A 14937-nucleotide genomic window follows, 5' to 3' on the forward strand; every position below is an offset into this window, starting at 1 on the left:
CCACCCCCCAGGGAGAGCTTCCCTCCATCCCATACCCACCCCCCAGGAAGGGACCACCCACCCTCTGTTCTTCCCAACATTTGTGTCCTCTAAGACTTAAGCTTCTTTGTCCCTACTCCTTAAGCAACTCCTAGGCCCCTTCTTCCATAAGAGGCGGCCTGGATGCACCCCCTTCCCCCACACTGCCTCCCCTCTCTCATTCCTGGTGTGTTTCAACCTGCAGCCCTGCACCAGAGCCCTGCAACTGCTCAGAGAAGACCTCCAGGCTGGCCAAGGTGGTGATGCAGTGGTCTTATCAGGTGAGCCCACCCTGGGAGCCCGGGCTGCTGGCTCGCAGGGGCGGGGTGGTCGCCAAGGAGAACGGGACAATTAGTTGAGTTTGCTCATGTTAGGACGTCTCCAGCTGAATTCGGAACTAAGTCAGGAGCAAAGAGAGCTGCTCTTGCTTCACGTTATGGTGGTGATTTTGGGATTCCTGCATGTAAAATGGGGGCTGCAGTACTGGTAGGGGTGCGAGTGGGGGGACAGTGGGGGCACTTTAGGCAAAAGATAGTGAGGAACTTCGAAGATTCATTCTGGAATGCTTTTGGTCATCAGTGCCACTTGTAGTACCACATCTGGGGCGGGTGAACTGGTTTTGCCCAGTGTGCCTGTCCCCAGCCTACAGCCCCAAGGCAAACCAGGGCTCCTAAAGATGCACATTCCAGTTCACAGAAGATACCTCAAGAGAGGGTGAAGGGGTTAGGCGTGGTGGCTCACACCTGCAATCCCAGCACTTTGGGAGGCTGAGGCGGGCAGATCACTTGAGGTCAGGAGTTCAAGACCAGCCTGGGCAAGATGGTGAAACCCCCGTCTTTACTAAAAATACAAACATTAGCTAGGCATGGTAGCATGTGCCTATAGTCCCAGCTACTCGGGAGGCTGAGGCAAGAGAAGTTGCTTGAGCTTGGGAGGCGGAGGTTGCAGTGAGACGAGATCGCACCACTGTACTGCAGCCTGGGTAAGAGAGCGAGACTCTGTCAAATAAAAAAATAAGGATGAAGGGCTCAATGAAAGCCATCATCCCTCTTAGCAAACAGCACAAAGCACAGTTTCTGTTAGCATGTGTTAACATGATGAATTTTTATTTGAAGTTGCATGGCACCTCTCTCGCTCTGGAAATGACAACACGTTTTGAGTGGTTAAGGCCCCTGCCTCTACCAAACTTAGCTCTTGAAGAGAGCAGGGGGCCCTGCCACACGCTGGGCTGTCTTGTCATTCCTAAGCTTCTAAAGAATATATTTTAGGTCTGTCTCTGATATTACCTAATGCTGGCACTTCAGAGACAAATGAAAACTCAGCTTAGCTATCAAAGAGCCCTGAAGGGTGAGACAAGAGGGAGCTTCAGAATAGCACTTGAGAACAACGCGAGGGGCAGATTCTGTCCCAGGGCTGCTGAGAATGATCTGGTCAGGGCTGGGGCCGGCTCTGCCTCGCTCATGTTCCTGGATGGGCACCTCTCTGTTCCCTTCTCCAGGAAGCCTGGAACAGCCTCCTGGCCTCCAGCAGGTACAGTGAGCAGGAGTCCTTCACGGTGGTTTTCCAGCCTTTCTTCTATGAAACCACCCCGTCTCTACCCTCAGTAAGTGGGGGCTGCATGGTGTATCAAGAGGGTGGTTGGGGCCAGGCGTGGTGGCTCACTCCTGTAATCCCAGCACTTTGGGAGGCCGAGGTGGGCGGATCACCTGAGGTCGGGAGTTCGAGAGCAACCTGGCCAATGTGGTGAAACCCTGTCTCTACTAAAAATACAAAAATTAGCCAGGCATGATGGTGGGCGCCTGTAATCCCAGCTACTCAGGAGGCTGAGGCATGAGAATCGCTTGAACTCAGGAAACGGAGGCTGCAGTGAGCTGAGATTCTGCCACTGCACTCCAGCCTGGGCAACAGAACGAGACTCAGTCTAAAAAAAATAAAAACTGTGAAGAGTGTGGTGGGGAGAAGGCCTGGGCCATACATCTGTTCCTGCCCCTCTCCCACCCTTACCCCAACAAGCCTCAGCCCAGTTCAGCTCTCCTGAACCCAGGATGTGTAGTCTTAGGGGAAATACCCCCATATTCTCTTATACTTTCCTGTACAATTTCCTCACAGGGTTGAACAGCCCACATGAGATGGGCTGTTAGAGGCAGGGCAGCCCAGGGTAGCCCAGGGTGAATGGCCTAGCTTCCCCTCTTGGCTCTGGGGTGGCCGGCTGTGTGACCTTAGACAAGGTATTGAACTCTGTTCTGTAAAATCAGGGCCGTTTAGTAACATGTCCTCCCTCTCGGTGGCCATCAGGGCCACATGAGTTAATACTTGGGGGGACGTAGAGTGGCGTCTGGTGCTGGGAAGCAGTTGTACCTCTTGGCCATTGTGGTTATTCCGAAGAGAATCTCCAGGGATTCCAGCTCTTGTCCCTCCTGCTGCACGCTCCTCTCCATCCGTCTCTGGAAGGGAGGGGAATCTGAGTTTCCCTTGCCCCCTCCCCCAGATCACTGGGCAAGGGGCTGCCCAGACCATGTAGCACTTGGTCCACACTTGCTGACTGAGGTCTCTGCAGCCTCTGGGGCCTCGGTCCTGTGTCTGGGGACAGTCCCTCCCTCCAGGCTTCTGGCTCCTGCCTGTTGGAATCCTTGTGCCATCTCCATGCCATCAACAGTGTTTAAAGTGATGGTTTAAGAGGATGAGGAGAAATATTAGCTCACGTTCCCTTCCTTCATCCTTCTACTCAGATCACACCTGAATCATTTGCCTGCCACCCCCTCCTTCCACTATTTGGTTCAGTGACAGAGAACCCCATGATGACATGGAGCTGCCTGACGTGCCACCTGCTTCTGCAGGCCCTGACCTCAGAGCCCTGACCCCCGTCAGTGGTCCCATAAGTGCCCCTGTTATTGATGAGAGGAGGGGCTGAGAGAAAGGGCCTGGACAGATCAGGCCACCCCAACTCTACGCCAGAGAGAGCTTCAAAGTGTGCAGCAGGTCCGCTGCATTCCTGGGGAGACACAAGGTCCCGCTGTCCATTGGTTCTCTTTCAGGAGGACCCCCCACTCCAGGATTCTACCACACTGGCCAGGCATCTCTGGAATAGGATGGTGAGTAGATGGGCCTGGGGTGGGACCCACAGAGGAGGGGCAGGGTCTCCACCACCACTGAGCCCACCGTGCTGAGGAGGGGCCCCAGGGCGCCCCAGGATCCCAGGACAATGGTTCTGGGCCACCAGGGATGCTTCTCTCTCCTGGGGATGCCCCTCTCTGACTGAATGAGAGTTTGCCTCGCCACACGTACTGGGCTGCAGCCAGCCCAGTGAGCAGCAGGGGTCTCACCGGAGCCTCAGTCCTGCTTTCCCAGAAGCAGGGCCGTTTCTCAGAGTCTGCGTGGAAGACCTGCTTGAGTCTAACCCTGGGGAGTATGCTCCCCTCACCATTCCTGTTCAGCCTGCCCTCGCACTTCGGCGGTGGTGTGCGGTTGTCAAGGCCCAGGGTGGTGCCTGGGACAAGCATGGACTTCAGCGTGATGAAGGCCTGGGTTGGAATGCTAAGCCCACCACTCGCAAGCTCTGTGAACTCAGGTCTCAATGCTCGTTCTGCAAAATCCAGGTCAGTACCTGGCCCGACATGTCTAGCGCGCGGCTCGCTCCTGGCCTGTAGTAAGCACTCCACATTGGTTGGCCTTTTTACTGTAACTGCAACAGGATTTCCCCAGATTCCAAAGCCTCCCCCGCCCCCCAGGGATATCTGGGATTAGTCAGGGGATGGAATGTGACATCAAGGCTATGAACCTTTTCAGGGCATCAGACGGAGACCTGATTTTGCCATTTATTTTCTTCCCACCCAAGCTGCCTTATTTTTAGAATTCTAGTGACAGAAATTCATTGTTCTTCTTTTGTGGATCCATCTCTACAACTGACATAGTGTGTTGAGTACCAGGACAGCTACATTTCAGCACACGTGAGCCCGTGTGAAACAGAGTGCAGGGAGGGAAGGGGCACAGCCTCCGACAGTCCCAGACACTGGAAACATACTGTCCTTTGAAGAAGGCATTTGAGTTCTCTGAATAGGGACGTTTTTCAGTGTGCCTGGCACTTGCAGGGAATATGTCCCCAGAAATCCACTTTGCTGCTGATCTCCCATGATGGGCAGAGAAGAGGAATCTGGCCCCTCCAGCAGGGACTGCTCTCCCAAGCCCTCTCTCAGGGAGAGCAGGGCTGATGATTCCACCGCAGCCAAACCTCTCCCTTCCTGCCATCTTTCTCCCAACCAACAAAAGGACACCTGTGACATGCCCTGCCCTTGGAGGTGCCATACCACCTTGTACCCTGCCCTTGTACCCTCCATGGTTCCAAGAAGGACACAAGAGACCCACCAAATGTGGCTTCTATCCTCACCAGGCTTCAGGTGTAGCTGGGAAGGGCCCGACAGCCCAGAGGAACAAGAGTCCACAGGGACTTAGCCAGCAGTGATGTGCCGGGCCATGCACCAGGAAGCAATGTGAACGATGAGGCCAGGAGAGCCCATGGAGAGGCAATTTGAATGGGCTTTGTGAAATGTGTTGGAGGAGGTCAGGGAGGGCGTTCCCAGGCAAAGGGACCTTTGTGAGCAAAGGGCATGGAGAGAAGAACGCGTCAGATGCAGCAGCAAGGGCAGGAAGAGGCCTGTCTGATAAGAGAAGAGATACGGAGATAATACGGCTCCGAGCATGAAAGGAGCCCTTGAGCACCAGACAGAGAAGCTGGAGAGGGCAGATCCAGGGAGGGGCTGGATTCCTATCGCTTTCTCCCTTCATCATGCTATTTGTCCTTGATGTTGGTAGCAATAGCAATCACAACCACCTTTACAGAGCTGCCGGGTGATGGTCCCATGCATACAAATAAGGTACACCCCACGTACGGTCTCTTAAAACTACTTGAGGGTCAGGATGAGCATGTACACAGGAATGGAAGGTCTCACCCTCAAGGCCAAAGGCCTGTGACACAGAGAGTGTCACAAGGGCTTAGAAGAGGAGGAGGATGTGGCTTTCCTGGGTAAGCAGTGACCTCTCTCTCTCCACAGCCATACGACAAGTCCAGTTTCCCAGTGCAAACCCGAGGTTCCTGTGGCCTCAGCCAGCAGGGACATGGGGAGCGGGGAGAGACAGGATAAGAGGGGGGTCCCCCAAGCATCCTCAGTCCCTAGTTTCCTCACAAGCAAAATGTCAGACCATCCCACAGTTCCCAGATCCAGCACAGCTGCTGGAATACATCAGAAGCTCCTGCAGACCCGAATTCAGCCATGAGAAGCAACGAGTGTCACAGGTTAGGGCAAAGGGCACTGGACGGGAGCCAGAAAACCTGGGCTCTGGTTTCAGTCCCACTTTCGGTGGTTTCTTGAGGCAAGTCACATGGTTTTTCGGGGTGTCCATTTTCTCTACCTGCCAAAAAGGTCTCACCACCCTTAGCCAGTACCTGAGGGCTTGTCGAAGATACAGGAGGGCACTGGGCTCCTCCTACCCTTGGTTTCACTAATTTCGACCTCCAGGTGCAGGGAGGGCAGGAGTCTCTGCCACCACATCTGTGATTCTTTGCTGGACTGGACTGGGACACCGAGGTGGAAAGCAGGTGTGCCTGTTCTGTGTCCACCCTCGCAGACACACAGAGTCCAGGCGAGGGCTGCCCTCTGTGTGGGGAGCAGAGAGGGACTGGCAGAATCCCATGATCACTGGGAGTCGAGGTCCACCACTCTGTCCTCAACCACCCCTGGACACAACTGTGGGGAAGGAGAGGAGCTCTCAGCTCTGCAGCCTACAAAGCCACATACCCAGACCATGTCAGCATCCTCCCTCCCTCCGTCATCCTCCAAGCCCTAGCATAGGTGAGCTTTGAGGACCAGCAAAGGAAAAGCTCCACACACCACCAGCATGGGAGGTGACAGCAGCCCCATCTAAACGTGCCTGGAATGTCCTGGCTGAGTGAGGCCTCCAGGCTGAAGCTTGTACTGGTGCCAAGCCGAGGAGGATTTTGTGTCTGGGACACGGTTCTTTCCCTAGGCCCTTTCTGCTCCTGCCTCAATAATTTCTGGTAATTCTTGTACATCAGTCATTTTGAAGGGACCCGCCTTTAGGGAACTGATGTCTCTGGCCCTTTCCGCAATCACTGACCCCACCTTATGCCAAGTCAACACCAGGGGCCCAAGCCATGGGCAGAATAAGGAACTTGGGGATCGCTCACAGCCCAGGGAGGATTCTGCTGCTCGGAGAGGATTTTTAAGGTCATTGCCCTCACCCCTCCCACACAGCAGTTCATTCCTCGGTGGCAGGGAAGCCGTGCTGGCGAGATGTGCAGAGTGGAGTGGAAGCCCAGACCGGCCCCGGTTGTCCCTTGAGTAAATAGCAGCGCACGTGCGTTTATGGGCCTCACAGCGGGGCAGGAGAAAGAGGCACATACAAGAAATTATTTGAAGTAACTGTGTCGTTTCCATCCTCTCTGGGGATGCAGGAGAAGAAAGGGTCAGAGTCAGTGTAAAGGGAATGAATGGAAGCGAGGAGGATGGAGGAGACTCCTAAAGAGATATTTAGGACAAAGTTCTCAACAGAAATGGGCTTCTTGGGAAAACCTATGAATTTTCCTTCTTTGAGGCCCTTTTTTAAAAAATCGTCTCTGCTGTATCCACTTTATCAGAATCATTTAGATATAGGTCTTTCAAGGTTTCTTTCCAGATTCCATTATGGATTAAATTCTTGGAAGACTGGGGAAAGGTGGGTGTGGTGGCTCATGCTTGTAATCCCAGCACTTTGGGAGTCCGAGGCAGGAGGAATGCTTAAGCCCAGGAGTTTGAGACCAGCCTGGGCAACGTGACAAAACCCTGCCTCTACTACAATATGAGAAATTAGCTGGGCATGGTGGCACACGCCTATAGTCCCAGCTATTCAGGAAGCTGAGGTGGGAGAATCACCAGAACCCGGGAAGTCGAGGCTGCAATGAACTGTGATCACACCACTGCACTCCAGTCTGAGCAATGAGAGTGAGACCCTGTCTCAAAAAAGAAAAAAAAAAAAAATGGGGAAGAGAAGGTGGCAGGACAGATCAACACCTGGCCCTCACCCAGGCCTGCTCAGTACTTCTTTTCACAGCCGCCTTGGATGTTCCAGGTGGGACCTTGTTTCTAGGAGCGGCCACCATCAGAATAAAACAGAGAGAAGCATGGCGTCTGTTTCCTCCCCTAGGCCTTGAGTTAGAGAGTTGCCACTCCTTTTCCAAATGTTCGGCTAATTGTACCTCCTTATCTGGTTCTCCTTCAGTCTGACTGAAGAGCCAGTTCCACTAAGGGTAAAGTTCTTTTCTTGTTTCTTGTTTACTGGGGCACAGATGCTGGGGTAAGATACCGCTGAGGAATCTGAAATCCTCAACCGAGCCACACAGGCTGCCCCATCCAGTAGCTTCCCACGTCCCTTGGCAGAGTCATTGGAAGGGGAGGTGAGGGCCAGAGGTACCGGCAGAGCCCAGCAGCTGTGGGCAGCCAGATGACAGTAAAACTGGTTCTCAAACAGTAGGAAATAGCACATGCAGAAGAAAATCTGCAATCCCTCCAAGCCATTGCATTTTTCTTTTTAAGTGTTTATATATGTATAATGAACATTTTAAAATAACAAAAAAAGAACTTGAAAAAATATCCCTCCCTCCTCTAATTCTTCAACCGCCTTCACTTCCCTATGTCTAATGCTTTTACTAAGTTGGTAATCTGCTGGTTTCTCCTGCTGTTATACCATAAATATTTTATCTGTGTTATTAGATGTCATTTGATGGCCTTTGTGGTTGTCATTTAAGTAGCTGCCTATTTCAGAGCGGATACCACACCACCCACTCCTGGCACACTAGATACTCTAGCGGTTTGGGAGTGCTGGCTGTGCTGTGTTCCACGTCACTGTATTTGTGACCCCGTGAAAGACATGAGACTTGACCCAGGCCCCATAACTTGCTTCCCTCAAAGCTGTGGAAGCAGTTCTCAGGGGACGGAGGGTTTCCATTCTCTATTGTGCACAGATTTACCTACGTTTGGGTTGTGGACATAGGCTTGAATCCGTGAGCCAGAAAGTAGCTGGGCAGCAAGGAGGGGACAAGAAGCCAAGCTGGATAACCGGCCCCCACGTGATCAGAAAGCTGCATGACCCATCACGAGATGTTTGGATGGATTCAGGATACCAGTGTTGGAGTCCCAGCTCTGCCCTGGCTGGCTGGGCCCCACCTCAACCTCTGTTGTGCAGCTTCTCCTTCTAGGAGAGGTAGACTAGGAAGTCCCTTCAATTAAAAAAAAAAAAAAGCTTCCTCTCATTCTGTGGTTCTCAAACTCGGGTGTGCCTCAGAATCACCTGGAGAGCTGTCCCAGGAACAGACTGCTGCCTCAGCCCCGGAGTCTCCGACTCGGTCGGTTGGGGATGGGGGCTGGTCACGTGCATTTCTAATGCGTTGCCTGGTGCTGCTGCTGGACTAAAAAGTCTTTCTCACTGGTGGCTTGGCAGGCTGCTACCTGCACAAAACTTCCCTGTTCTAAAGCCCACGTTCCTTTCTAGATGGAGCCAGCAGGAGAGAAAGATGAGCCACTGAGTGCAAAACACAGGAGGCCAGTGAAGTGTCCCTCTCAGGTAGGAGGGACTGGGCAGGGGCGGGACTCTTACTGAATCGAGGGCGCGGGGGGGTGGCCAAGTGGGCTTTGCTGTGACCTGGGTCTTACCTGAGATAAGAGTCCTGGCTCTGTTCTTCTGGGCCTGCACACAGTTTTGCATACATAGCAGGCCTAATGTTTACAGCTGTGGGCCACGAGAGCTGTTTCAGCAAAACAGCAGCCCCCTCCATGCCTGTGGAAGGCACAGGAACAAGGCCACAGCTCACCTGGCCCCAAATGCTGCCCCCACGTATCTCCTCTGGGTCCTGGCCCTCTGCCTCAGATGCCATTTCCAGACCTTCCTCTACCTCAGAGTGAGAATCTAGGTGCCTGAAAGGGAGATCATTTTGACTACATCTTAAATATGTGTCTAGTATGTAGTAGGCTTATAATTAATGTTTCCAAATAAGTGGATGACCAAATAACTGGACATAAATGAATGAGATTTTTTTTTTTTTTGAGATGGAGTCTCGCCCTGTTGCCAGGCTGGAGTGCAGCGGCACAATCTTGGCTCACTGCAACCTCCGCCTCCCGGGTTCAAGCGATTCTCCTGCCTCAGCCTCCCAAGTAGCTGGGACTACAGGCACGTGCCACCACACCCAGCTAATTTTTTTGTATTTTTAGTCTATCATTTAATGCTAGTCAGGTATTTGGCTTTCTTGATGAATTGGTAAGTTTTTTGTTACTATGCAATAAGAAGTATACAATTCACCTTGTTTCCGTTTTTGCTTTGGCTGCCAAGAAGCTTAAAATTAGATTCCCTTCTCATCAAAATATATGTACTTAGCCTGGTAGCATGAACCCCCAGGGTAAAGAGCAAGAGAGACTGGCTGTCACAAGTGGGGAATGTCAGCACATTCATGAGTCCTTCAGGGACCAGAGAGAAGAGCCAGAGAATGGTTTGGTCCTCATGGAAACATGATGTCAATGTTCCGAGTTGGCCAAAAGCATCACTGGATGCTCAAGCCTGATAATTAAGGGATACAGACTTCTGGGTCGCGATTCCAATATGTCACCTTTCCCTGCAGGAGAGCCCCTATCTGTTCAGCTACAGGAACAGCAACTACCTGACCAGACTGCAGAAACCCCGAGACAAGCTTGAGGTAAGGAAAGGGTTTCTGTAACTGACAAACATGCAAATGAACCAGGGGCTGCACTCCTTGCTGAATCTTTGGAACCTTTCACATGGTTCTTTTTTTTCTCTCTTTTGAGATGGAGTCTCGCTCTGTTGCCCAGGCTGGGGTTCAGTGGCGCCATCTCGGCTCACTGTAGCCTCCACCTCCTGGGTTCAAGCAGTTCTCCTGCCTCAGTCTCCTGAGTAGCTGGGGCTACAGGTGCGCACCACCACGCCTGGCTAATTTGTGTATTTTTTTAGTAGAGATGGGGTTTCGCCATGTTAGCCAGACTGGTCTTGATATCCTGACCTCAAGCAATCTGCCTGTCTCAGCCTCCCAAAGTGCTGAGATTACAGATGCGAGCACTGCACCCGGCCTGGATTTTGTTTAAAGCAGATCAACTGGCCAGATTTGCAACCTCAATACAATTTTTTTTTTTTTTTTTTTGGCGGGTAGCGGGGGACAGAGTCTTGCTATGTCACCTAGGCTGGAGTGCAATGGTGTGATCTCAGCTCACTGCAACCTTAGCCTCCTGGGTTCAAGCGATTCTCCTGCCTCAGCCTCCTAAGTAGCCGGGATTACAGGCGCACACCACCATACCTAGCTAATTTTTTGTATTTTTAGTAGAGATGAGGTTTCACCATGTTGGCCAGGCTGGTCTCGAACTCCTGACCTCATGATCCACCCACCTCGACCTCCCAAAGTGCTGAGATTACAGATGTGAGCCACTATACTCAGCCATTCCATGTGGTTCTTAACGTCCTGAAACTCCTGCTGCCTCTGGACCTATGGAGGGCTGCCATAGACCGCTGATGTTCAGTCAGGACAGGTTGGAGGAGGGAGAAGGATCCAGCATGTGGCCGTCCCCTGTGTGCCTAGAAGCAGGTCTCCCCCACAGTTTATCTTCAGAGCTGCCTCCGCAACCAGCATAGGGGCTTTACAGAGAGTGTGTACTGCCCAGCACCTCCTGTTCCCAATCTGTTGTGATGTAAGACAGATTCTTCTGACCCTTCCCAAATCTCTGAAAAATTCTTCTAAAATCATCTGAGAACTTCATCTGAAGAGAAAATTATGAAAGAGCAGAGATACGTGGTGAGGTCTGAACTTAGACAGTATGGGACTCAAAAGCCCTTGAGTGGGTCCACACTGGTAGTGGGCCCCTGACAGGCACTCATGCCTTGATCACTGCTTTTCTCAGGAGTCTCCCCATGAGACTTCCCGTGGAGATCAGGCAGGGCACCCTGCGCTCCTCTGACATGAGACTTCCTGTGGAGAGTAGGCAGGGCACCCTGAGCTCCTCTGACATGAGACTTCCCGTGGAGATCAGGCAGGGCACCCTGAGCGCCTCTGGGAAAGCAAGGAACACTCGAGGGTTGGTGTCTTCTTTCCCAGAGAAGCGGGGACTGAGGTGGGCTGAGACAAATTTGGTCCTAGTGACATCCTTCCCTCCCTGTTTTATGGAAAAGAGTGAAATTTACTCCAAATAGTGGAGGCAGAGTTGATGGCCTGGGCTTCCACCCTGAGGGACACAATGTGAGAGACTCGATTTATCAACTTGACTCACACTAACCAGCATAGCAATGAGGGTAAACCTGAGACGCAGCATGGCGCAATGAGGTAAAGTAACCAGCTCTCGGTTCAAATCCAGACTCTTCCACTTATGGGCTCTGTGGAAATGAGCAAGATACTTAACCTCTCTGTGCCTTAGTTTTTTAACCTGGAAAATAATGACAGTAATAGCCCTTTATTAATAACTCCACCTTGTGGAGTTATTAATAAATTGTCATAAGTCAGTAAGTATAAAGCACTTATAATAGAATCTAACATACCATGAGTTCTATGGAAGTATTGCTATCATTATCATTGGATAAAAGCAGTGATACAATTCTTCAGGACACATTATTAACTATCTGCTGTATACTGCTAGAATGCAAGCTCAGTGAGGAGGAACTCAGGGTAGGCACCAATAACTAATTGTTGAATGAAAAAATGGATGGATAGGTGGATGGATGGATACCAGGTATGAGAGATTAAAATGTAAATAAAAAATAGGACTTGTCCCAAGGAACTTAGTCTGGTAGAGAAATGGACAAGTCAACAGGCAATTATAGCACAATGGTACTATAATAGGTATGGTAATGCATGTTTTCATGGGGTATTCTGGGAACACAGAGGAAGAGAAACTAACGCAGACAGGAGAAAGTTGAAGAAGGCTTTCCAAAGGATGCCCATGACCTCAGTCTTGAAGGGTGACTAAGGCTGAGGCAGATCGATGGGAGGGTGAGCAAATAGAAGGAAGGAAAGGGAAAGGGGAGAGGGTAATACTTGGGCAAATGCATGGATGCAGGAAAATACGGAGACTTAGGCCAAGGGCTGGTGGTTTAGAATGTTTAGTGGCCTCTTAGGCCATGCTAGGGAGATTGGACTTTTTGCTGAAGTTAATACAGAGCAGTAATGTATTTGTTCAACTAACAAATATTTGTTGAGCATCCACTATGCCAGGCACTGTTCTAGGCTCTGGGGACACAATAATCAACAACACAGATGAAAATCCCTGCCTTCACTGAGAACTTGGGCAGAGGAGGGACACATCATATCACATTGAGAACAACCACTCTGGATAGATTCAGAGGGCGAGGAGCAAGTGTGTGGGACAGATGGCCATGATACTGGTGAATCATTGCAATATCCTGGCAAGAAATAACAAAGGCCTGAACTTAGGTGGAGGCAGAGGCACTGGAGCAGAGGGAACAGATTTGGGAGCACTTGGAAAAGATGTGGACAATTGGATACGAGTGTTGAAGGAGAGGGAGAAATCTTAAAAGACATCAAAGTTTTACTTTATCTTAAATGATGTTTTCCAAAATAGAGGCCCCACTTACCCATTTCCAATTTAGCAAAATCCATTTTCCTTATTTCCCTGTGTGTCTCATTTCAGGTAAGAGAAGGAACAGAAATCAGATGTCCTGACAAGGACCCCTCCGATACGGTTCCCACCTCAGGTACACAGCTTGCACCCAGGGATTTTTAAATTCATTCAAGGCCTGAAATCATCCAAGTAAGGGCTTTCCACATAACCTGAAATACTCCAGAGTGGTTTCTCAGGGGCAATGGAAATAACTATGTATATTTGTAAGGCCATGTCTGTGTCTGATTATTCTTTAACTAAAATGTGATATCATTATCAGAAAGCATTTATTGAGCCGTAACCCTGTACCAGGCCATGTTCTGCAAAGAACCCAGTGTTAGTTGTGTGAGTTGCCATGGTCCCTGCCCTGAAGCCTTGATGGGTGAATTTGTTCTCCAAAAGAGCAAAACTGCCATTAAGCAGAAAGCAAAAGTAGCCAGTCCATAGTCCCTGTCTGAGTCACCTGCAGATTCACTCACACACAGAATGCACTCAGACACCACGCAGAGCAGGAAAGCACATCGTCTTATGAACGTGCCATCTTCACTGCCTCTCAGTATTTCTAAAATGTCTGTTGCTGGGTCACAAAATGGGATGTTCTAGGCAGTCATCAGCAACCTTCCCAAAGACGGTCTGCCTAAGGGCTGTACCTTTGCCTCCAGGCAAGGCAGCCTGGGGGTGATAGCTATGGGCATGTAACCGTGGGAAGTCACAGCCATCTGGTGACCTGACTGACTCAAAACATCAGCCTAGGAGCATCTGTAGCAGTGTTATAGATTCCCATGCTTGATCCTAAAGGGGGACTCACATGTCCATTTATTTGTTCGTTTATTTACTCATTTGTGTATTAGAGGATTGTTGAGTGCCTCCTTGCCTTCAGGAGTTTACATTCTAATTGATCTATTGCCTCTCATGGCCTCAGAATTGTAAAAAAACAGAAAATGAAGTTTGAGGATGTCATAGTGCCTAGCAAGAATCTTGCGGGGATGCAAATCTTTGTAGTCAGTTGTCTCCTTGTGCTGAGCATCAGGAGAGCAAATAAATGCTTGGCTGTCCTTCACACATGCCGTAGCTCTCCACGCTCCAACTAAGCCACATGGCTGGCAGGGAAGTTAAAAATATTCTAACCAAAACCTTGGTATATAACTGACACTTGTTCTAAGTTGCAGAAGAATGGAATAGGGGATATAGATCTTACATGTACACATTTAGTCTTTATTTCCCCCCATACGTGGTGCCAACTCATTCCTATTAGTTTACTAGCAGGATTTTATTAGCAGAAATAAATTATCAGCTTCATATGTAGACCCTCCTATGGTAAACACCCTTACTCAAAAATAGATAGATTAGGTATAGATACAGATAGATAGATGTGTGTATATATAGGTGTATGTCTATAGATAGAGAGAGAGAGAGAGAGAGAGAGAGAATTTTTTTTTTTTTTGAGATAGAGTCTCACTCTGTTGCCCAGGCTGGAGTACAGTGGCATGATTGTGACTCACTGCAGCCTCGACCTCCTGGGCTCAAGTGATCCTCCTGCCTCAGCCTCCAAGTAGCTGGGACTACAGGCATGCATCACCACACCTGCCTTTTTTTTTTTTTTTATTTTAAGAAATAGGGTCTTGCTGTTGCCCAGGCTGGTCTTGAACTCCCAGGCTCAGGCGATCCTCCAGCACTGGGATTACAGGCATAAACCAGCTCACCTGGTCTAGAGAGAACATCTGAATGTTTTAATAGCCACACACATTTACAGCAAAGTCATATCCATTCCCTTTTTAATCTTATTCTGAAAGAATGCTCTCTAAAGCATTTTGTAATCTGTCTAGATAATGTTTCTGTCATGACAGTGATAATCAGCCATGCTCATTAGAGCATATCTCAACATCTAAAAGCTGGGTAAAATGTAAACCTCTTCCTTATTCCCTGACCCTGAAGATTAGTGTGTTTATCAGCACTTGAAGATTGAAGATCAATAAATCTCAAGGCCTTAAAATCTGAGATCCTGTGGTGACAGGAGCCATTTATATAATAACAAGATGGGTAGATTTAGGCTCCCCAAGGTGAGCATGGGACCCACTCATTCACTCTCCACCTGGAATCAGCACTCACAGATGAGTGTTGGGCCCGCACTTCTGAGTCGCACCTGCAAAGTGTCATTCAGAAAAACGGTCACAGTTAACTGGCCAATAATGAAAAATACATTTCATTATTGTGCCAGTGATTTTCTTTCTTTTCTTTTCTTTTCTTTTTTTTTTTTTTTTTT

The 14937-nt window shown here is 49.8% G+C and overlaps 1 protein-coding gene across 3 annotated transcripts in view; it reads left to right on the forward strand.

The window, feature by feature from the left end:
- PLB1 (phospholipase B1) overlaps positions 1 to 14937 on the forward strand; it is a 147313-nt gene that overhangs the window by 44038 nt on the left and 88338 nt on the right. For 2 of the 3 annotated variants that reach the window (XM_023217267.2, XM_023217268.1), the window contains exons 12-17: positions 224 to 299; positions 1517 to 1621; positions 3054 to 3110; positions 8560 to 8631; positions 9680 to 9754; positions 12705 to 12768. In XM_023217267.2, coding sequence (XP_023073035.1) covers positions 224 to 299; positions 1517 to 1621; positions 3054 to 3110; positions 8560 to 8631; positions 9680 to 9754; positions 12705 to 12768 — 449 coding nt within the window. Of the gene's footprint in view, positions 1 to 223; positions 300 to 1516; positions 1622 to 3053; positions 3111 to 8330; positions 8414 to 8559; positions 8632 to 9679; positions 9755 to 12704; positions 12769 to 14937 lie in introns of those variants that run through there. The other variant, XM_023217269.1, reaches the window with a different exon arrangement.

The sequence above is a fragment of the Piliocolobus tephrosceles genome, chromosome 15 (genome assembly GCF_002776525.5).
Source record: "Piliocolobus tephrosceles isolate RC106 chromosome 15, ASM277652v3, whole genome shotgun sequence".
Classification (NCBI taxonomy): Eukaryota; Metazoa; Chordata; class Mammalia; order Primates; family Cercopithecidae; genus Piliocolobus; species Piliocolobus tephrosceles.